General features: G+C 37.5%; 2 protein-coding genes across 3 annotated transcripts; both read left to right on the top strand.

The window, feature by feature from the left end:
- Positions 1–221: 221 nt before the first annotated feature.
- On the top strand, positions 222–10,142 carry gabpb2a (GA binding protein transcription factor subunit beta 2a). The gene is made up of 8 exons (XM_015004818.2): positions 222–453; positions 2,183–2,290; positions 2,882–3,049; positions 3,608–3,802; positions 4,018–4,171; positions 4,949–5,125; positions 5,197–5,315; positions 6,109–10,142. Exons 2-8 carry the CDS (start codon positions 2,183–2,185, stop codon positions 6,448–6,450), a joined length of 1,263 nt encoding a protein of 420 aa, XP_014860304.1. The 5' UTR covers positions 222–453; the 3' UTR covers positions 6,451–10,142.
- A 1,081-nt stretch (positions 10,143–11,223) lies between these two features.
- On the top strand, positions 11,224–23,294 carry anp32e (acidic nuclear phosphoprotein 32 family member E). 2 transcript variants are annotated; one of them, XM_015004820.2, is made up of 7 exons: positions 11,224–11,370; positions 14,229–14,378; positions 14,901–15,023; positions 15,110–15,272; positions 16,776–16,867; positions 18,497–18,536; positions 19,609–23,294. In XM_015004820.2, the coding sequence occupies exons 1-7, from the start codon at positions 11,317–11,319 to the stop codon at positions 19,695–19,697; spliced, it is 711 nt and encodes a 236-aa protein (XP_014860306.1). In that variant the 5' UTR covers positions 11,224–11,316; the 3' UTR covers positions 19,698–23,294. The 2 variants fall into 2 exon arrangements, with proteins under 2 accessions (XP_014860306.1, XP_014860305.1); XM_015004819.2 differs by having other exon boundaries at positions 16,776–16,903.
- The last annotated feature ends 77 nt before the right edge of the window (positions 23,295–23,371 follow it).

Below are 23,371 nucleotides of genomic sequence, written 5' to 3'. Positions count from 1 at the left end.
CAAAGTATGTCTGGTATTCTTCTAATTTATATTAAATATTTTGACAAGAGTTCAAATATTTGACCATTTTAAAATCTGACGGAATCGCATAAATTGGAAGACGCGATAAAAGCTGCATTTTCGTGACATTTAATTTTTTTCAATTAAAATAACGAGAACTAGTCTTATTTTGAAGGCTCAATATCAACTTCCGGCTGCGTAACTGCTACCGATTGCTAGCTTTCAGCAGTAAACAAGCTCTGAGGACTACGACAAGCTACAGAGGTCCCAAATGCCCGTTTTTAGCGAATTTTGAAACAGATTCTTCGCATATCTGGCCCATGCTACGTCTCGAAGAACCATAAAATCGCACAAATCCTCTTCACACGGCGGGGTTTGCGCTTCTTAGCCGGCTAGCTTGCTAACATTAGCAGAGAGGAGCAGCCTGGTTGGACCCGAACAAACCTGAACGCGGTAAGTAGCCGCTCTGCCGTCCTACGCCAGGAGAAGACTCATATTTTCCGAGCTTTCTTTATATTTAAAGATTACAGAAATAACCACAAAAGGTGGAACAATATCATCATACACTCCTCCGGTAAGCGCTTTGGCGGTGCACGCTTGCAGAATGCAACTTAACCGGATGTGGAAGTAGTTTTTTCTCCGTGTGTAAAATAGGAAATTTCTGTGTGACTTCCCCCGGAAAACCAACAACTTAATATCAAACAGTTTCCTGTCGGTGCTTCTGTTTATTTCTCGGTAGCACCGACGGAGATGTTTATATGTAGAATGCCGTAGAAAGCAGCTTAGATGGGGGGACGGGGATACGTGGCACATGGCGGTCTATTTTCTGGCCGTGAAGGCGCGTAAAATGGCTCCTCGGCCCCGGAGACAGAAGTCTCGTCCCGCTCCGCTGTTTCGCAATAACAAACACTGTTTGTTCGCAGGAGTTCCATTATCGGACGGGACTTTTAACAGTTACAAAAATATTAAATTATCATTATAAACTCACAGAAGGTCCTCAAACTAATAACTCCTTTTACAAAATGGTCCCACTTTCATTCTTAAGAGGTTGTTTCTGTATAGTTTTAGCAAAAAAGAAGGTAATAGGCTAATGCTTGAATGCGAGTAATTCCATAATCGGACACATATGAATATGTATGCGTGGTCCTGTTTATAAGACCATAATTTGCTTTTATAAATTTGCTCATGAACCGGAAAAGTTGTCCAATTTTTTTAAAACTAAATTATTGAAACTGCACAAGTTTTTATTTTGTTGTAAATGCAGTTTGTTACTGAAAGGCGGGGTTCTGTCCGATAATGGACACATATTTAGCTTTGAAACCCCGTTACAGTGAATGGAGGGGGAAGCTAACACACCCTTCTTTTTTGAAAGCAATTTTTAACTTTTTTTTTTTTGAGAGAGTTTCAGTGAAGTAAATTGAGATTAATTATGTTCTGGTGTTTAATAAATAAATCCACTTAGGCTTAGTTAAATATTCACATTGAACCTAAGAAAGGCATCATTAAAGTTTTTTAATGATAGATTTTATAAGCTTTCACCAGCATTAAAAGAATATTTTCTGACATAAATAAATCAGTTTATGTGGATAATGTGTGAAACTAATTCCCAAAACATTTGAGAACTATTAAAATCATTGTTGTAACCATTTAAAAACTGTTTAGGTTTTACATTTTTGGAAAAAAGCAACTGTTTTTACTTTGATCTATTTTTAAACTGCTGTTAATTCATTTTCCTGTCTTAGAAACTAAATAAGTATCTTTTAATAGTTTGGAGTTATTTTTGTTTTTTGTTCATGTAGCCGTCACTGCCTGTGTTTCATTTTCATGTTTTTAGCCACAACATAAACTGAAAATACAGTTCAATTAATGTTCAATAAATTACATTGTTATTGAAAGGTACACCACAGACTGATGTTTTCAACCCTTTACTTTTGTTAATTATGATGGTTTTCTGCTTACAGCTAATGAAAACACAACATTTAATATTAGATATTACATCAGACCAATAAACTTTGCTTGAAAAATTGTTCAAAAGGCTTTTAATCTGACAAATGAGCCTCATCAGAATTCATATTGTAATTTGCAGAATGTGGCTCATGCTGCTAATCTAAAATCTGTGTATTTTGGATGAGGATAAGCATTGCAAGTGTTTTTTATGAACTGCTGCTCTGATGTGTGTTAGATGTCGCTGGTGGATCTGGGGAAGCGGCTGCTGGAAGCAGCAAGGAAAGGAAACGACGACGAGGTCCGAAACCTGATGGCCAACGGAGCGCCGTTCACCACCGACTGGGTGAGACGCCCAGAAAACTCCTTTACAATAATCTGTTCTACCTCTAAATTATGCAATGACTCGATAAAAGTAAAGCTTTTTTCTCATTTTGTCATTTCCAACCACAGACTTTAATGTATTTTATTCAGAGCTGCAACCATCAATAATTTTACTAATCGATTATTTGGGCATTTAATCAGATAAAAAAAACATTTGGCACATTTTTCATTTAACCTCTAACAATTTTTAATACAATATTAGAAATACATTAAAAATGCAAACAGACAAATAACTCAGTTCCTCTTTTAAATAAGAAAATAAAAACTTTATTACATAAATGCAATAAAATGGAGAAAGAGTTGGTGAATATTTTGATCTGCATATTAAGAATGTAATACAGAGTTCAGGTGGTTCAAAACAGAAACTTATTAAATTCATTCGGTTCTGTTATAACAACACTTCCTTTAATGACTTTTGTCTCTTTTTGTGCTTTTGATCTCACTTTTCCACACCAACCAGCTGAAGCAGCCAGTTTATTCACTGCAGTGATGTCACAGTTGTTTAATCTGCATGTGATTTCTTCCTCTTCTTCTTCCTCTTCTCTCTCCACAGTTGGGGACATCGCCCCTCCACCTGGCCGCCCAGCACGGCCACTACTCCACCGCCGACGTCCTGCTGAGAGCGGGCGTCAGCAGAGACGCCCGAACCAAAGTGGACAGGACCCCGCTGCATATGGCAGCTGCTGAGGGACACACAGTCATCGTAGAGCTGCTGATCAGGGTGGGACTTCAGGACCGACTGGCTGCAGTTTGTTTCAGTCGGCCATCTTTTCTTTACCTTTATGACATCACCAGGGGCGTGGTGGATCCAAAGACCAGAAAATAGTTGGACAGAATTGTGTTTTTGACTCTTACAGTGCATTTAATGTATATAGACAGAACAGTGGACGGAGCAGATATGCTAAATATTAAAAATAATAAACAATAAAAGAACTAGTTGATGAAGAATAAAAAGAACTAGTTTAAAAGCAATAGATGAACCAATTTATAAACAGTAAAGCAATTAAAAACAAACAGTTTGTAAACAATTAATCTAGTTATATAAAACCACTAAAACTTTAAAAGTAGTAAATATGAAGTGGGGGACAAGACAAACAATAAAATCTTAAACATGATTGTGAAGTATTTAAAAAAAGCAAAAGTCTTTAATGATCACATGAAGTTTGTGTGAAACGACTAAACGTCGCATCAAGACTTTCACTCTTTGCTCTAAATGCAGACGACCAGATAAGTTCATGTGAATTAATGTTTTAAATCGTTTTTGGTAAACCTGCTTCAGAGCGGTGCAGACATCAACGCCAAAGACATGCTGAAGATGACGGCTCTCCACTGGGCGGCGCAGCACGGCCACCACGGCGTGTGCGACACCCTCATCAAACACGGTGCCGACGTCCACGCGCGCAGCAAATTCGACAAGACGCCGTTCGACATCGCAGCCGACATCCAGAACACGGAGCTGATGCTGATGCTGCAGGTGAGAGGAGCTGCAACATCTAGTCATATTAAGTTGTTTCTAGTTATCACTGCAGCTGCAAATCATCTTAAACATTTACTCTTTCTGCTGGATGCCAAATCAAAGTGCCAACTTGAGATCCGCACCAACAGAATAATTTTAAATTAATCCACTGTAGGAGCTAATTAGCTAGCATGTTTGCACTTAGCCAGATGTTTGCTGGTGTCTGCTTACAGGAGAGCATGCAGAACCAGGTTAATATGAACCAGGTGAGCATGAACGTGGAGACGAGCAGCACCACCAACCAGCCACAGTTCATAATCCAGGGAATTCCCGCCATCCCTGGGGGCGTGATGAACCTGGCGGAGCTGCTGAACAAGGCCAGCGCAGGTGAGAACAGAAACTGTTTAAATGAGCCCAAAATGAACCTGGTGTTGGTTCAACGGCGTTTAAATACTCTGACCTGGAGAAGACGAGGAACTGAAGCCGAGGAGTGAAGTTTGTTACGCTGACATGAAAACATGAGAAAAAGTTTACATCGGGGTGTTCAAGGTTTCCGACAGTAGAAAATGTAAAGTATGACACAAAGTATTTGTCTTTGTATTACCAAGCTTTTTATAATTAATAGAACCATAAACCTTTACTGAAATGTCGACTTTGCTGAACCCAAATCAGCTTTTATTTAATTTATTAAACTTGGCTAAATATAGCAAGCGTTTTGAAAGAAAGTGACTCAAATCCTGTTTTTAATAAATTTATTTAAGTTAAAAAGAAACTGAAAACTAGATTTTTAATGCAGAAATTTGCAAAATCCTTGTTATATTTTTGCCTCATGTATATCAAGACATTATTATTTTATATTTAGTCTAGATTTATGTTTATTTTATTATTTATCTGTACCAGAAACGCTTGTATTTTGTGTTTTTCAGTATTTTTTATACATACCCTTTATGCATTGTTGCCTTTGTACAATGACAATAACTAGTAAAATCTATTTCATGCAGGAAAAAAAATCAGGCTACTTTATTTGCTTGATGTTAATTTTTATAAATATTTTCTTGACCTTTTGATTTAAAGTTTCAGATGTTTAAATGTTTCTTTCAGCTGGTTGTAAAGTCAGGGCCTCCAGCTGAAGAGATTTCTCTCTGAAATGTTTTTGCTCTGCAGGAGAGTCGGAGGAGGCGATGGCAGCCAGCGCTCTGGACTCCAACATCCAGCATGCCGCGGTGGTGAACGAGAGCGGTCAGCGGGTCATCACGATCGTAACGGACCAACATGGCAACCTTCAGACCACGGGGGGGATGTCCCAGCCCTTCTTCGTCACGATGCAGCACGGACAGCAGAGTAAGTCCCAGGCTGAGGGCTGCAGGACGGCTCATGTGCCGATAATTATTGGTTTGTTTTTTTTCTGTCAGTGCTCGCAGTGCCGGCCAACACGGTGACGGAGGAGGTGGTAACAGAGGAGCAGCAGCCTCCGCCCTCCAGGAAGAGGAAGCTGGAGGTGACCAACAACCACAACGACACAGGAGAGACTGTGAGTACTTCCTGTTCACGTAGCTGAATTACATTTAACACAGGGTTGTTACAAAGTAAAAGACATTTACAGTTACATCAATTCACTGGTCAAAATGTCCCTCCAGATATTTTATTATAAAGCAGGGAATTCTGGGTAAATACAACCAATACTAATGCAAGCGTCTAGCGCTAGCTACAGAAATGCCTCATAGTCTTTTGGCAAAGACAAAACAGAAATCCGACAACCACTAAAATCTACATTTCATGAAGAAGGAAGTTGAGTTCTTGTCTTCTTCAGAGGTTTTCATGTTGTTTCCTTCAGTAGCTCTTGGTACAGCGCCCCCACAGGAGAGGAGGGGAACATGTTATTTTAATTAATTTGGATCGTTTGACACAGTGTGAAAGAGAAACAGCTGAAAATGTAACAAATGTTGCGATTTTGGACCCCAATCAAACCGAGTCTACCGAACTATCAGGTGTGAAAACTTCCTTAATCTAATAAACAAGATTCATCTAGATATGTGTTATTTAAATTATGTTCAATAAATAATTCAAATTTGAACGTGATCTGCTGAATTGAACATTTCTGTTATGAATAAATTCATTTTGGAGATATTAAAGGTTAAATCAAACTTGCCCAAGTGCAGCACCATGTGGAACACCAGAACTGACTGACTGGTGAATGTGGAGAAATTAAAAAAGAAACAGAAAACAAACTTTGGATTATCTGGTACTGATGGGATTTTCTGGTCGGTTCGGTTCTCTATTTTGTCTGTTTTCATTGTAAAAGTTTCTTCTTCTTCGCTCTTCAGGAGCTGCTGCAGAGACAGCTGCAGGAAGCTAACAGGAAGGCTCAGGAGTACCGGCAGCAGCTCCTCCGTAAGGAGCAGGAAGCCGAGGAGTACCGTATGAAGCTGGAGGCCATGGCCCAGAGTCAGGCCAACACCAGCAACGGCAACGCCACGGCCGGCGCCAACGCCGCTAGCCCGGAGGAGGTGGTGGGAGGGGAGGACGAGGAGGAGGGCGCCGCCGGCGTAGTGGAGGAAGAGGGAGAGATGGTGGTGCTGCAGGAAGGGGGAATCATCATGGAAGGGGAGGAAGGTCAGGTGACGCTGGTGGAGACGGGCGGCGAGGCGACGCAGGTCAGCTCCTAACGCAGGAGGAGACGCATCGTAACAGGAGGCGGCTGATTGGACTCATTTAACTGAGACAGAGGGAAGCAGCTGACTCACCACAGGAAGTACAGAGCATCCGAGTCAAGATGGATTCCTTACAGAGAGACGGACCGGCCAGGAAAGTTCAGCTCTGCTTCATTTTAAGCCCCAGAATGACCGGATGCTGACAGATCAGCTGACTGTCGCTTCGATGCGATCCAACAGAAAGGGAAAAGATGCATGAGCTGACATGGACCTTCATGATGCGTTTGCTTTACGTTGTCATCCGTCTGCGAAGTTCAGGGTGAGGAAATGTGGGAACGATTCGGCACAGAGACGAACGTTTCTGTTCCTGATAGAACTACATCCTGCTTCCCTATTCGAAATGTGACTCAGAAGAAACTTAGACCTTTAGTTTCAACATCGGAGAATCAGAGCCACGCTAGGAAATAAAAAAATATAAAATCACGAGACTAAAGTCAAAACATTATGTGAATAAAGCTGAAATAATACGACAACAGAGTCCTTATAAGATTAAACTCATATTATGAGAATAAAGCCAAAATGATACAAAAATAAATGTGAAATAATACAGGAATAAAGACGAAATAATATGAGAAAGTCGTACAAGAATAGATTTAAAATCACCTGAAAATAAAGTCAAAATAATAAAAGTATAGTCATATTACCATTTTATTATGGTAATATTATGACTTTATTGTCATGATTTAGAATTTATCCTCATATTATTTTGATTTAGTTCTTGTATTAATATGAATTTTTCTCATTAGGACTTTATTCTTGTATTATTTTGACTTAATTTGTGTAGTATAACTTCATTCTTGGACCATTAAGACTTTGATCTTGTAATTTTTTGACTATCCTTTTCTTTCAACTCTATACTCTTATTATTTTGACTTTATTCTCTTTATCCTATGACTTTATACTCGTAATTTTAATTTTTATCAATGTTTCTTAGCGTGGCCCTAATACTCTGTAAGTATGTCCTCTTTTTGAAGGCCAATAACTATCCTATCAGACCCATTTGTTTTTTTTGTTTTTTTTAAACATGTATTATGTTCTGTTTTTGTCGTTTAATTTAGTGAATCCCAAAGTTAGCTGACCTCGTGTGACCGTAACTGAGCGATTATCGAAACACTGCAGTGATTCCTTTTAATGTGATCTTCATGTTTAGTGCGTTTGGAGGGGATTTCATCATATTCAACATGAAATTCAGATCTGTCATCACCACAAAAACACAAAATCTGACCAAGTAGATTTAGTTTTGGTCTAGTTTCTTGTGTTAGTTTTGTTCTGAAACGAAACAAAACTACCTTTTAAATAACTTTTTTTAAATAAGATTTAAGAACTTGTTTAATATTGATGAAAAATACAAGTTTCACTAGCAGATTATTTCACTTTTAACATGGGAAAAATATCCTGTTATAAGTGAAATAATATGCCAGTGGAACTAAAACTGGTTGCTAAGTAACGGGCGGTTGCTAGGTAACGGCTTTAGTCCCTCTTGCCCGTGGAACTAGAACGTTTTCATCGATAAAAAGTAATAAAAAGGGATTACTGACTTAAAACAAGCTACTATGTTTTGCTGAAAAGTTACTTGTAACCTAGTTTTGTCTTCTTTCAAGTGTTCCAAGATATTTGCACCAGAAACTAGACCAAAACTACTTGGTAAGATTTTATGTTTTTGCCGTGATTGAATCCATTATATTGCAATATTAAATTATTTAATGCCAAACTAACTTAGCAGTTACACAGATATTTTATTACATGTTTATTCTAGCAGAAAACCCACTCAGACAGTCCAAAACCAGTTGAAATATTTTAATTAAGCCTCGAGTTATTCAGTTTTTTTCTGTGCAGTAGACCAACAAACTGTCAAAAGGTAAGCCCTAAACTGTTGTGTATATTAAAGGTGAACCCAGATCAACTGTTACAGGCAGGAAAGGAGAAGGTTTTTCCCTCGAGAAGCTGAAAAATACTTGATGTCTTCCCTTTGTCCGTGCATTCTCCACCTTATCTTTGATCTTCATCCAATTCTGCAGCATTGTCTGCGGTTCTGGTTTGGAACCAGCTCTGTGACAAACAGCAGCACAGCGTTTCTGAAGGCCTGATGCATGAATGTTTGAGGCTTCAGGAGGGTCTGGATGTTGGCTCTAAGCTTGATTACACTGCAAAAACAAAATCCTACCAACTAAGTTTGGTCTAGTTTCTAGTGCAAACATCCAAGTACACTTTAAATGAGGAAAATCTCATGTTTGAGCAAAATGTATCTAATTCCTTTAATATTGATTAATAAAAGTACTAGTTCAATTGGCAGATTATTTAATTTATATTAAGATACTTTTCTTATAAATGAAATAATCTGCCAGTGGAATTTGTTCTTTTTCATCTATATAAACCAGTTGTATCTTGCTGAAAATTTATTTGTAATTTAGTTTTGTTTTATTTCAAGTCTTCTGGAATATATACACTAAAAACTAGACAACAGATTCTTATGATTTTGTGTTTTTGCAGTATGATTTGTGGTTTGTGTGGAAACTCGTTTTGTTGTGATTTTTATCAAAATGCTTAATGTTAGAGATGCACTGATCAGGCTCTTCCTGGCCATTTCAGGTTCAGATTTTGACCAATTTCTTTTTTTTAACACATACAAATGAAAATGTGTAATTTAATTATTGCTAAACTGCAAATGACGCGTTTGTGGTTAATTGTTTCTCAACCAAAACATGGGGGGAGTTCTACATTTTGATGTAAAGAATAGATCAGATCTGCTGATCAGAGCTTATTGGGAAAATATTGGCTGACTCCTACTCGACCTGTGCATCTCTGTGAAATCTGTATAAGGGCATCAACTTTCTCATCTCAGTTAAATCTACAGATGGTTACCGCCACAAACTGAAGCAGAACAACCTGTTTACAACTTTACGGTTTGTAAAAAAAACAAGTTGTGGAACAATCCTGCAGTAAATGAAGTACTACTAACCTCATTTAAAACTGTTTTGGCTTTTTCTTGCAAAAAAATCTGAATTTTCTCTCAATTAGTTAGTAAAAACTCAATAAATTAAATTCATGTGCACCTACAGGAACCTTTTGAACATGAAGGAGTTTACAGTTATGTTGGAGATGAATCCCCTGAAGCCAAACACATGCTGGTCCAGTTCGTGTTGCTGAACTTCACTTTACTCGGACAGATCACATGTATTCTCTCAGCTGCCTGCCACCCCCCACTTCTCCTTCAACCTGAGACTAGCTGTTGTTTGTGTTATAGTTATTTTTATAAGCTTTGCAAAACCAACCCTTTTCTATGTACATACAAAGTTGTATTTTTTTAACTTTACCTACTGGCTTCTCTGTGACATTGATGATGATGACGATGATGATGATGGCTGCCTGCAATTAAATATAAACTTCTTTTTTGTTTTCCAAGAACGTCTTTGTTGTGTCTTTGAGATTTCAAAGCGATGATGACCGTACATAGTTTGCTTCATTTATTTATGAGCTCTCTATAGTGTTTGGAGCACAGCGTAGCTCTGTAGTTTAGCGTTGGTCATGATATTTTTGTAAAAAAAAATTGTATTTGTAAATAAGTTTGCTTTTTTTTTTTTTTTTTACTAATCTTCATTTTATTATGTTCTTTTTCAATAAACTTTGTGACATTTAAAGCAACACAATACATGGCAAGGTAATTTATTGGAAAATGCATGTATATTAAAATTTAATGTTGGTAGAGTTCCCCAGATTTTTATTTATTTAATATTTATTATCTTTGAAGTAGAAACAGGCCCACAGCATCACAGATCCTCTACGATACCTAACAGTGATTTTCAACATTTTTACCCATTATTTTAACCCACAGCCACTTTAATTTTTAAGCCAGAAATCCAATCATTATGGTATTTGAGAAAAGTCCCATATCAAAATCTATGTTTATGTTTGTGATGATGGGATTGAAAAGGCTGTTTTTTTGGGGGGATGGGGGGGTTTACCAATAATGCCAAACAATCATTTGGTAAGGAAAGGTTTCTAATAGACTGATCATGAGAAGTTACAACAACATGCTTATAAGTTTTTTTTGTTTTGTTTTTAACTTTCTTGCCACCATTGTCACTGTGAGTGGTGTAAGATAAAAATAGGTTTTCATCCAGCCTAGTGGCCAGTTGTCATGTCACATTTATAATACAGGGAAAATGAAAGTCATGGATTACTAGCAGTTGCTCTTATAAGTATCTATGAACTGATCAATTTTAAAAAAAAAGTATATGTTATAGGAAAAACCTCTATATACATAAATTATAATGGGATTATAATTTATAATCCCATTATAAATTTATAAACCGTTATAATTTACAAACCAACTATTGAGCTACTCAGTAATGTGATAAAATATTTTCTTTTAAAAAATATAGATTTTGGATATTCTTACATTTGTTGTGATAATATATTAATAAAATATATATTTAAACATTCGGCAAAACTGTTGGTAACAATTACATTAATATTATTTTTAATTGATTGATTAGATCAACAACCCCGACAAATTTAAAAATGTCACCCGCATCCAATACTACAACTCCTACGCCTTTTAAGCCATCCAGATAGAGGATTATTATGCCGATGATCGTGATTGACGTCTCTATCGACCAATCAGAAGCGAGGAAAACAGGGACGGCCAACCCCGTTCTTTCGGTGGGCGGGGCTGTAGTGGAGGGGGCAGGGCGCAAGTTATCATGGAGGATCAGTAGGCAACTTGCGGCCAACAGAGAAGGGCAGCTACCCGTCTGATCCCCGGGACTTTTCTCAACTGCTCAGCGCTCGGTTCTAAACAACCACACGTCACAGTTAAACATGGACATGAAGAAGAGGATTACTTTAGAGCTGCGGAACCGAAGCCCAGCAGAGGTACGCGACTTAGACTGTAAGAAGGTGGTAATTGTTGTCCGTGATGCGCGTCCGGAGCCCGGACCTTGCTTCTCGCCTTTCAGCACTTACTTACTCCCTTTATTGAGTTCGAGCGGGCTAATTGCATGCTAAACTATATTTATCGACGCGCTGACAGTATGAGTTAGAGCCCAGCTCGTTATAGTTGTTGAGGTATATGTGGAGCATCTTACGGGGTTGCTCGGTCGTACCGCCCCCCTGCTCTCCGACAAAATTCCGTCTCTCACTCCGGCTCAACGGTCGATACACGCTGCTAATTCCTAAAACTTGTTCGGCTTTAACTTTTTTCATCGTATCTGCTCCTCGGGGAAACTCCTCTTTGAAATAATAATATTATTTGTGTTTAATCTGTTTTTTCTGGAGTACGGTGTGGGTAAACAACAACTCATCTGATGTCCGTTATAGACTCGCTCGTCCTTTATGAGCGGACATTTTTAAGTCGCCGCCGCTTTAAACTTCGACGACATTGTCTTACAGCAGACTTTCTTTCAACAGGTCCGGTCACGCCACGCAATGTCCACTTTAATTCACAGTCAAATCATTGTGTTTTTGTCTCTTCTTTTTTTTCTCTCTTTTTGCGGTGGTTTCGGTTCGACCCAGCTCGCTGGCGCGCAAAGGTCGGTCACAGGCTGCGCGGCGGAGCGGTAACGCGTTACCGACCTGCCGCTACAGAAAGCGGATTAGCTTTCGTGTCGAGCGGAATTTTCGACGACGACGCGAAAATGTCGACTCGGTGACCTACAGAAACTGGTTAAAACAAGGCGGCGTTACACCCCGGTAACGTGGCCACCAGGTAACCGGGGGGTTCGACGACGGAATAAGGACGACGTAACGGAACAAGATGGCGTTACACCTGAGCCGTTAGAGTACAAGAAATTAGATTACTGTGAGTTCACGTAGCTCTCGAGGAGCTGTGAGCGCAGATATTGGTGTGCCCGGTTGTGTCGACTGCTCCCATAAACCGGTTCTTTAAAGCTGCATGCCTGTGTGTCTGTGTGTGTGTGTGTGAGTCTGTGTATTATATAACCAGCAGCTCAGGTTAAATAATACTCCAAGTTAATTTACTTGAACAGATGAAACGCTGCGGTCATGTTTTATAAATTGGGGGAAGCCGGCAGATGGTTAATGCAGAGAAACCTCCACCTCCTCCTCCTCTTCCTGCAGCACTCTGCATGCAGATTACAGTGGGTTAAACCCTGCACACTCACAGCGCAGATGATGATGGAGCTGCAGGCTGATGCTCTGCTCAGGCTCTTACGTTATATAAGGCTTGGAAGACCAAAGGATTCTGGGAAATAAACCAGTTACTAGTCAGAGTAAAACCAGTAGTCTCACCAATACAACAGAAACTACACTGTTATTTATTTACACAAAACACAGGTTTAGTTAAAGCTCCAGTACATAACTTTCTTTTTTTCTTTTTCTTTTTTACATATTTGTTAAAACTATCACCATGTCATGAGAGTATAATATGAGACAGAGATAATCTATGAACAGATTGATCTCCTCCACATCCTCCCTGAGTTGCTATTACCATCTGAAGAAATGCACCACTCCCAACCAAAAACAACCAATCAGAGTCAGGAGGAGGGTCTTAGCGCTGTCAATCAATCTCATGTACTGCTTAGTGTGCTAAAGGGGGAGAAACAACTTACCATTACTGGAAAACTATTAATCTGCTGTCACTGGTGGCCTGCTAACTGGCCTGAGGATTCACTACTTAGGAGGAGCAGCAACACAGAGTGATTGACAACGCTAAGACCCACCTCCTGGCTATGATTGGTTGTTTCTAGTTGGCACTGGGACAAGGCCAGATTTTTCACAAATTATCTCTCATATTATGCAATCATGACATAGAGACAGTTTCAACAAATATGTAAAAAATATTTCTTTAAAAAAGCTACATACTGCAGCTTTAATAGAGACCCAGATATTTAAACTCCTCTAACTCCATAGGCTCTCCTCTTCCTCCTCCTCTTCCTCCCTGCTCATTACAAAGTCATCTGCAAATGTCATAATCCAGTGGAGGCTGACTTCATCTGTCAACCTTTCCATTACCATTACAATGTCCTAAAAAATACAGAAACTATATTGAGATACATTAATAATGATAACAATATTGTTGTTTTTAATAGTTATTAGCTTATTAAATATGTATTGCTAGTTAATAATAAATATAAAAATGAATTTGATAAAAAAAAAGTCAAAGACTCAAATAGGTTACTGTAAAAATAAATTAGAATGTAAGTAAATAAAAATAATTATTAATTATTTGCATTTTATTATATTTAAATGATTAAATATTGAACATAATAAACATAATAATTTCAACTATAATGACTTAGTGTAATAATTATTCTATAATATATGAATAATAATATATACTGCATAGTAAATAAAGTACAGTAAATAATATAATTAATAATTATATACAAAATATAAATGCAAAATATATAATTTTAGATGTAAATGCAGAATAAATTCATTTATAAATATAAATAAAACTTATTTATTTGTAAAAATGTAAGGCCCTTGCCTTTTTATTGTTTTGTTTGTTTTCTGATCAATTAATTTTTAATTAATTAATTATTGTTTAATTTTGTCATGAATAAACATGAACCGGATTAGTGTAACAGTTTCTAAATTAATTGACAAATTAATGTGAATTAATGATCATTTATGCTGTTTTTGCTCAATCTAAAACAAATTGTATAAAAACATTCTGATCCATTTGCAGTTAAAAAGTGGGATGTTTCAGTTTCTTCTGTGTTCGGTGAACATAGAAGTAATGATTTCTAATCAATGGGTTTATCTTTCAGATTGTGGAGTTGGTTGTGGACAACAGTCGATCTGCTGATGGCGAGGTCGAAGGTCTGACGGATGAGTTCACAGAGCTGGAGTTCCTCAGCGTGGTCAACGTCGGTCTGAGCTCTCTGGCGAAGCTGCCTTCACTGCCCAAACTACGGAAGGTAAGCCCACCTCACCTGTCACCTGAACCGCAAACATTTACACTCTGACTTTGAGATACAAGTTTAAATTTAAGAGATTTAAATTCAAATGTTTTTTCAGAGAATCAATATGCTAAAAAAATGCAGAATTAATTTAAATAGTTCAGAAATGTCTAATGGCGGTGGAGGGGAAACGAAGCGTTTTGTGTCTGTTTTTGTATTGAATAATACATGTAGTTCACCTGTTAGTTCACCAGGTGTCGCCATTGTGCTGGTCTCAAACCCAAAACTGAACAATGAACTTTCAGACCCCAGCAATAAGTTGTTTCTCTCACTTGTTTCACTGGTAACATGAATAAGTATTTTTATCTTCAGTTTGTAGATAAAATAAACTCATCCACACTGGTCTGCTGTTGTAATATTTTAGCTAAAACTGTGATTTTCAGCTATAAAGCTCTGTTTTTGAATGTAGGCTCAAGCAGGAATGTCTACATGAAGTTATTTTTGTTCTCCTGAATATTAAACCAGTCATTTTCCTCTCAGTTGGAGCTGAGTGACAACAACTTATCGGGGTCTCTGGACACTCTAGCACAGAAATGTCCCAACCTGACCTACCTCAACCTGAGCGGGAACAAGATTAAAGAGCTGAGCACGTTGGAGGCGCTGGTCAGTTACCTCGTTTAGTTTGGTTCGTTTTAGTTTGTCATTATTATTATTAGGAGAGTCTGACTTTGTGACGTTTCCTGCTGCAGCAAAACCTGAAGAGCCTGCAGAGTCTGGACCTGTTTAACTGTGAGATCACCTCCCTGGAGGACTACAGGGAGAGCGTGTTCGAGCTGCTGCCTCAGGTGACTTACCTGGACGGCTTTGACCAGGAGGACAACGAGGCGCCGGACTCTGAGGCCGACGACGAAGGTGAGAGGATGTCCTCCGCCCGAGCCCGGTTTAATGGACCGAAACGACTCAGCACCAGGGAAGAGGGCGAGGCCCACAAGAGCAGAACATTTTTTTAAAAACTCTTACTTTAATCTCAGAACTCTGACTTTTTTCACAGAATTCTTATGTTTTTCCCTGAATTTTGGTCTTTTTCTCACAATTTTGACATTTTTACAGAATCCTGATTTTTAATCACAAAATTTTAATTTCTTTCTCAGAATTTTGACTTTAAACTTAGAATTGTTACTTTTTGTCAGTATTTTGACTTTAAACAGAATTTTGGCCTTTTTTTCACAGAATTTCGATTTTCTCAAAATTATGCCTTTTTTTAGAATTCTCACTTTTATCTCAGAATTTTAACTTTTTTGGTCATGATTTTGACTTTAAACTCAGAAGTTCGACCTTTTATACAGAATTTAGATTTTTCAGAAAATTTTTCCTTTTTCTTAGAATTCTAACTTTAGTCTCTTAAAACTCAAATCTACAAAACAAATTTGAGTGTGGGAAAAAGTGCCAGTTTGCAAATCCTAAAGCAGAGGTTCCCAAACTGTGGGGCGCGCCCCCTAAGGGGGCGCGGGAAGCCGTCTGGATGAAAAGAAACAAAACATGAACAGTTTATGCACTGGGTTTTTACCTTAGAATGGCCAACTCTCTGTTATTCCTACGTCAATTTGATACAGTAGAGGCTTCCACACTTCCCATATTTGTGTCCTCTGTCACTTTTATCAGCAGTTAAAACTGTTTAATCCGTTATTAACATGTCGTAACCTGTTTTTCCGAGCCGCCTTTAAACGCAACATGAGCGCTACGCTGCTCGCGCTGGGTTTCCACCTGTGAAGGAGACCTGCTGCTGCTGTGCAGAGCTACGTAGGTTTGTGTTAGAATCACAGCAGCAAACCAGCAAAACGCAAAGAACTTTTCACAGTTTTTCCCTCCAAACTAACCGACTGAGTTGAGTAAAGCTGCTGGATGCAGGTAATGTTAGCTAAAATATGACTAGCTAATATCAATACAGAACCTTTAGCTTAACAAGTACCTTGTAGGCTACCGATGTTGGTGTCTATTTTCAGCTACGTACATTCATTTTGCCCCCCAAAAAAGTCGATGCCCCCTCCGGCCCCCCATGCGTCGTTTCAACCAGACAGCCATTTGTAATCCATAGGGGGGGTGCAGAAAATGTTTGGAAACCACTGGGGGGGGCGCAGAAGAAAAAGTTTGGGAACCACTGTCCTAAAGCAAGGAAGAAACTAATATATGATCATTTTTCATATACAAACGACATAATTGAAGAGGGTTTGGTTACTTGTTTGAATTTAGACGAAGGTTGACAGAATTAGAATGAGTTTAGAGTCGGAATCCTGATAAAAATGTCAGATTTAGTTTTTGGTTTCTTGTCCCTAATCCTCTTCCGTACGGTCCTGCCCTTCATGGGAACGTTTCTGTCTGCTTGTGAAAACGTTTGGTGTCGGTCTCTGCTTACAGACGAGGACGGCGAGGACCGGGCGGGGCCGACCGGTGACTACGGGGAGGAGGATGACGAAGAGGAGGATGAGGATGGCTCAGAGGGAAGAGAGGTGGGGCTGAGCTTTCAGGTGAACCAGGCCAACCAGGTGGGCAACTCGCCTCTGAAACCTCAGGACTCATAGCGGCCCCCTCCCTCCATCCCTCCCATCCCATCACACAGCAGAGAACAGAGTCCTGCATCAGAGCTGCTGCTGGTTCTGTTAGACCCGGTCCAGTTAGATGGACTCTCCTCAGGCATAGTGTTGTTGTGGTTCAAGTTCAGCACCAGAACAACCACCACTGACGGTCCACACTGCAAAAACACAAAACTGTTTTTGATCTAGTTTATAGTTCAGATATCTTATTGCGCTTTAAATAAAATAAAACTAAATTATAAGGAACTTTTCAGCAAAATATACAAGATTGTTTTAAGTCAATAATAATTTCTAGTTCCACTGGAAGATTATTTCACTTTTAATATGAGAAAAATGTCTTGGTTCGCTCTGAGCGATAAATCAATTTGATCAATTGATGGAAGAGTTAATGTTTGGAAAATGGGATTTTTTTTCTCCAATCGACTCCTTCGGTTCTGTAGTTCAGAGTGATGTCAGCGGCGGCCATTTTGTTTTAAAGTTTCTGTTTAACTTTGAGTTCAGGTGAACTCTACAACTATTATGACTTTATCATGGAAATAAAGTCATAATATTGCAAAAATACAGTTTTAGGGCAAGAGAGTCGAAATAATGAGAGAATTAAGCGTTAATATTATCAGAATAAAGTCGAAATTTTAGGAGAATGAAGAAATAATTTTATGAGAACTCCAACACAAAAGTAAAAAAAAAATAATTGTAATGAGGAACGTTAAGAATTGTGTGGAGTTACACTTTGGAGTAATTTTTACAAATAAGGAAATACTTAACTTTTTAATACATCATAATCAAATTATTATCAGTGGCAGGACTTTAAAACGATTGACAAACCACATGGACTGATCTGGTCATGTCAGATTGAGATGAGTCCATCAGAGCTCTTCTCATTAACAACTTTATTCTGGTAAAACTGAATCTTTATTCTGCTAATATTATTATGTTATTCTCATAATCAAACAGAAACTTTAATCTGCCTCTAATTCTTTGCTGTCCAGCTCACAGAAGGGATGTCTGAAACAAAATCCACTTTTTGAAAGTATTTTCTGCCATTTGTAATTCCTTTCTAGAAAAGAAAACGAGAAAAAAGTTGATTAAAATCAGATCAGAGATGAAAAAATCTGAGATTTTACTTTTAAGCCACATTGCCTTAGTCTTCTTATTTCAATCTACCAGAGAAACTAGTATATTTTAAATTAATATTAAGAAATTATTGACTTAAAACAAGCTCCTATTTCTTGCTGAAAAGTTACTCGTAAGTTAGTTTTGTCTTATTTGAAGTGTTCTAACATTTGGACCAGAATAGAGACCATAAGTACTTGGTAATGTTCTGTGTTTTTGCAGTGCGTTTTGAAGCTGTTTTTGACTCGGGAAGCTTCAGATCCAGTCAGAGTTGGTCCGATGGTTGTTGACTCGGCCTCCATGTTGTCCTGACGAATAGACAAAGAGCCTTATTAGTGTCGTCCAATCAGAAACATCTAACGGTTTTCACGTTTTTAACTTTAAAGTTTTACATTTATCTCCGTCTCTTTGTGTGTCTGCTCTTCGTTTCAGGAAGATTACGAGGATGAGGATGACTATGCAGAGGAGGAAGGTGAGGATGCTGCAGCTGGTTCAAATTCAAACTTTTACTATTTTTACGAGAATTGTAAGTGATTGAGACAAAGTGGAAGGAAAGTGATCAATTGTTTTCAGTTTTCTTTTTCAAAAACTGAAACTTCTTCATTTTTCTTTATAAAGAAGCTCAGACTGAGTCAGACTAAACGGAGAGTTTTCACGCTTTTTCCACAATCTAAACTAGAGCTGCAACTAATAATTATTTTAATTATCAGTTAATCAGTTATTCTGGCAATTAATCAGATAAAAAATTGGCTCATTCTGCAGCTTTTTCATTTAAGCTTTTCTAAAACATTATTAGAAATGTATTAAGACAGATAAATAAAAAATTATTCAATTCCTTTTTAAATAATGAAACATTTCATCGCCTAAAATGCAATAGCATAGCTTCCTTTGGTGAATTTGAACCAGGTGAACATGAAAAATGCTGTCTGAGGAGTTCTGGGTAAAACATTTACAGGCAAAAGGTTTTTTGTTTATCTTAAATGTAAAATATATATATATATATATATATATATATATATATATATATATATTGTTCATTTTTGGCTTAATTACTGCTCTGAAAATGTTATTCTATAAGCAAATGGTTTTCTTTGAATCTGTATACTTCCGTTAATTATTAATCAGCTATTAAATTAGTTTATGATTATCTCAGTAATTGATTAATCATGATTAATTCAATTAATCATTTCAGTCCTGATGTGGGGCCTCTTGTTTTTGCTAGTTTACCCATTAAAGGTTTATTTATTAATTTAAATCTAAAATGTATATATATTTTGCTTCTGTTTTGGCTTAATTGTTCTGGCTTTAACTGTATTGTTCTTTCAGAAAATGACTTCAGTTGAGTCTGTATGCTCCAGTTAACGATTAATTGATTACTAAATTAGCGGATGATTATTTCAATAGTCGATTAATCATGATTAAACCGATTAATCACAATTAAACTGATTAATCGTTTCAGCTCTATTCGTAATGTGACAAAACATGTTGAAATCTTAGTGGTGTGGATACTTTTTCAGGCTCTGTGTGTCCTCCTGTCTCTGCAGAGGAGCAGCATGGCGCTCAGGGACAGAAGAGGAAGAGAGACGTAGACGATGAAGGCGAGGATGACGACGACGACGACGAGGACAACTAGTCGTCCGTCCGGCTGTCGTCCACGTGTCGTCCCGCCCCATCTGGACCCAACCTCCACCAAGCAGCAGCCGCGGCACTGCGACCCGAGATAGTTGGTTTCAGTTTGTTAGAGAGTCACTCATTTTTTAGATGAAATTATATTTAAAGAGAAAGAAATTTGATGTGAACTTTACCTGTTGGCTCCAGCTGAAGACTCCACACGTTTCCCTTTAACAAAAAAAAGAAAAGAAAACCTGCTTTTAGGTCAAACCCAGTGTTTGCCCACAACCAGAACCCCCTGGCCCGAATGCTGGGTAGCTGATGTTCTGCTTTCCTCAGGCTGCTGCAGCTCCTGCCAATGTCAATCTCCAAGCACAGAAACCCGCTAAACACGCCTCTCGCAAATCTTCAGGGAAAACCTTTTAAACCGAGAGCCCATCACTCCCAAATTCAGATAATACGAGAGATATCTGTCCACATCCGTAACTCCAGGTTGTTTTATTACAGAGAGCTGCTCAAAAAATCACTACACAGGCTTTTAAACAACCCTCTGAAAACAGAAACCCAGCTTGGATCCTTCAAGTATTTCTACTAAAATAATCTTACATTATTTTACCAAGTTCTTTTGGTCGAGTTTCTAGTTCAAATATCTTTCTACACTTAAAATAACACAAAAATAACTTATGAGCAACTTTTCAACAAAATAAGTACTAATTCCACTGGCACTGCACGTTACCTAGCAACCCCAGCCCGTCGCCTAGCAACCAAGTTCTAGTTCCTGGCAGATTACTTCACTTTTAACAGGACATTTAATTCAGTTCAATTCAAAGATACTTTATGGATCCCAAAGGGAAATTAAATGTTTTTCATTTTAATGTTTTCATTTTTCCCATACTTCAAGTGAAATAATCTGACAACTGAACTTTTTCACCGATATTAAGGAAATATTTTCTTAAAACAAGCTCATATTTCTTGACGAAAAGTTACTTGTAAGTTAGTTTTATATTTCAAATGCACTAGAAACTAGGCCTAATATACAGGAACTAATTGCTGCTTTCTATTGGAATAATTTAGTATTTTAATAAAAGTACACTATATATATGTCTGTCTGATTGGAAGCTATGATTTACTGGTTTATTTTCAAACCTCTAAATCATGAGTGTCCAAACTTTTTATCACATCAAAATTAATCACAGGCCAAATATCATTTTAAAAAGCTAAAATCACCAAAAATTTGATTTTTTTAGACTACTCCACAATAAAGTAAACACCTTCTAATTTAATTAAACAAATAAAGTAATCTGATTTTTCTTATAGGAACAGGATAGCAGATTAAATTGTTTTTGTATGTTTTCCTTGTCATTTTTAAAACTTATTAATTCATTTGGTAGGGACAATGCACATTAATTAACATTTTTTGTAAACTTTGTCAGAATTATCCTTCATCCATCATCCTGCTAAAAACAAAGGTTATATAAACAATGTTAAAAAGACTAGACAACACACATTTTGTCAATAAATGAAATCAGTAAGTACAAGACAATTACAACACAATTATTATTAAAAATTATAAAAAATAATCCAAATGAAATTAATTTAAGTAAATTAATGAAAGGCATCATTAGCTAATTATTTTAGGCTCGACTGAATAAAACAGAAAATATTTTGTCTGTTCTCAGCGATAAAAACAGGATCCAGGTCAGTCTTCATTTGAAAACAGTTGCTGTCAGGTGACCTTTAGAGCATCAGTGAATGAGCAGATGTGGTTCTGGTTACCATGACAACACTTTGTGTTGCAGTTAACAGTTTTTAAGTAGATTTTCATTCAAAAGCTGTAGCTTTGTCCTAATTTATTTAATTCATTCTTTAATTATGGTTGGCGTTGGGCCGCAAAAAATCAATTCCAGGGGCCGCGAACGGCCCCCGGACCCACTTTGAACTCCCTTACTCTAGATTATGTCTAAATCTTTGCAATTCTCCTGTTTCAAATGATCCTGCAGCGACAAAACCCACAGGAAATCTTTTAAAAACAAACTTAAGAGCTGATTGGTGCCGCAGCTGGTTCCCCGTCAGAACCTGGGAGCCCTTCAGGGAAGCCATGTTTGTCAGGGCAGAGCCGCGTAGATCCAGCCATGTCCGCTCCTCTCCAGGTAGTGATAGGAAGACCTGCCGCTCCTCAGGTCCACACAAGCAGACCCTGTCGTTTCGGTGTGTGACTCGTTGTACGTCGTTTTTTGTGATAGAGTGGAAGGAAATCTTAGATTTGTGGGTTTTCTTTGATTTGAGTGTTTTATTGTTTTCTTAATGTGTTTTTTTCTTCTTCTTGGTTTATGTTGTTTTGAATCAGCAGCTGTTAATATTTTTAAAGCGAGCGGCTCGTTGTTTGTTTTTTTAACTGTCAGATCACCATGATGTCACAGCTCAGGCTCCGCCCACTTCCGGCTCTCATGCTCAGATTTTAACATCCTTGACTCCTTTCCTCTCCTCCTCTGGCTCTTTTTGTTGTAATCAGAAGGGGGCGCTGTGGAGCAACAAAGTGTCAAACCAACATAATTACAACTACAAGTCTGAAAAAAAAATATTTCCAGTTTTTATTTCCTATTTAATTTTTTTAATGTTCCTTCCTTATGTCATTCACTTTCACCCTCCTTGTTTTATTCCTCTGTTTATTATTTCGTTCCTTTTTTGCATCCTTTAATCCTTTTGTTTCTATTTTTCTCTTTCTTGGTTCGTGCTTCTCTTTCTTCCTTTATTGATTCACTGTTTTCTTCCACCTCTTCTTGCATTTTTTCTTTCTTTTCTGCTCCTCTCTTGCATCCTTCCTTATTCCCTTCCTTTCATCCTTTTTCCTCTCTTCTATCTTTTCTTCTTTACATCTTGCGTTTAATTTTCCCTTCCTTTTCTCGTTTCTTTTCTTGCTTTTTAATAGTTTATTTTCTTTGTTTAGATGTTTTCCTCTTCCTGTTCTTTAGTCTTCTTCCTTTTTTCCTACTTTTCCTTCTTTCTCTTTGCTCTCTGCAGAAATATTTTAGTATAGTTGATTATATATATATATGTATTTATATATATATATATACACACACACACACACACACACACACACATAACTTTTCAGCAAGACATATGTGCTTTAAAGTCAATAAGTTAAATAATCTGCCAGTGGATTTATTCCTTTTTAAATCAATATTAAGCTGTTATTGACTTTAAAAAGTTCATATTTCTTGTTGAAAAGTTACATATAGTTTTTTCTTATTTCAAGCGTACTAATATATCTGCATTAGAAACACTAATATTTTCTGTTTTTGCAGTGTAGTTGTTCCTTCTTTCTTTTGTCTTTTTCCTGCAGATTTTAAATTTTAATTCTGACCTCGGTTATAAACATCTACACTAAACACAAGGGGATTTCTTGATTCTGAAACTGGGAGCTAAGCTAATTTAAGGAGAAGTGGAGGAAGCCTGAATTAACAAAGGGAGACATCTTTGTTTTTTTAGAGCTGTCATTTTAAACCAACTTAGGCTCAACCTGCTGTTTGACTTTCTGTCTGTCTGTCATTTTGTTATTTTTATGATCTCTGACAGATCAGCATTAACAGTGTTCATTAAAATCTATTTATTATGACTTCAGTTTGCTGCTGGGTTTGTTTGCCTCCTCTTTTATTATTCTGTTTTTATTCCCTTAAATGAGGAATATTTCAG

The sequence above is a fragment of the Poecilia mexicana genome, unplaced genomic scaffold, assembly GCF_051168715.1.
Source record: "Poecilia mexicana isolate PSO_F unplaced genomic scaffold, ASM5116871v1 scaffold_11, whole genome shotgun sequence".
NCBI lineage: Eukaryota > Metazoa > Chordata > Actinopteri > Cyprinodontiformes > Poeciliidae > Poecilia > Poecilia mexicana.
Note: the sequence above shows the minus strand (reverse complement) of the source record. Positions and strands in the feature narration are given on the sequence as shown.

Bases quoted from the DNA above. Each gene is read 5' to 3' on its own strand.
- gabpb2a (XM_015004818.2), top strand. From the start codon at position 2,183: ATGTCGCTGGTGGATCTGGGGAAGCGGCTGCTGGAAGCAGCAAGGAAA. The intron at 3,050-3,607 runs GTGGGACTTCAG...AACCTGCTTCAG, and splicing joins TCGTAGAGCTGCTGATCAGG to AGCGGTGCAGACATCAACGC. The intron at 3,803-4,017 runs GTGAGAGGAGCT...GTCTGCTTACAG, and splicing joins AGCTGATGCTGATGCTGCAG to GAGAGCATGCAGAACCAGGT.
- anp32e (XM_015004819.2), top strand. From the start codon at position 11,317: ATGGACATGAAGAAGAGGATTACTTTAGAGCTGCGGAACCGAAGCCCA. The intron at 15,273-16,775 runs GTGAGAGGATGT...CTCTGCTTACAG, and splicing joins CTCTGAGGCCGACGACGAAG to ACGAGGACGGCGAGGACCGG. The intron at 18,537-19,608 runs GTGAGGATGCTG...CTGTCTCTGCAG, and splicing joins TGACTATGCAGAGGAGGAAG to AGGAGCAGCATGGCGCTCAG.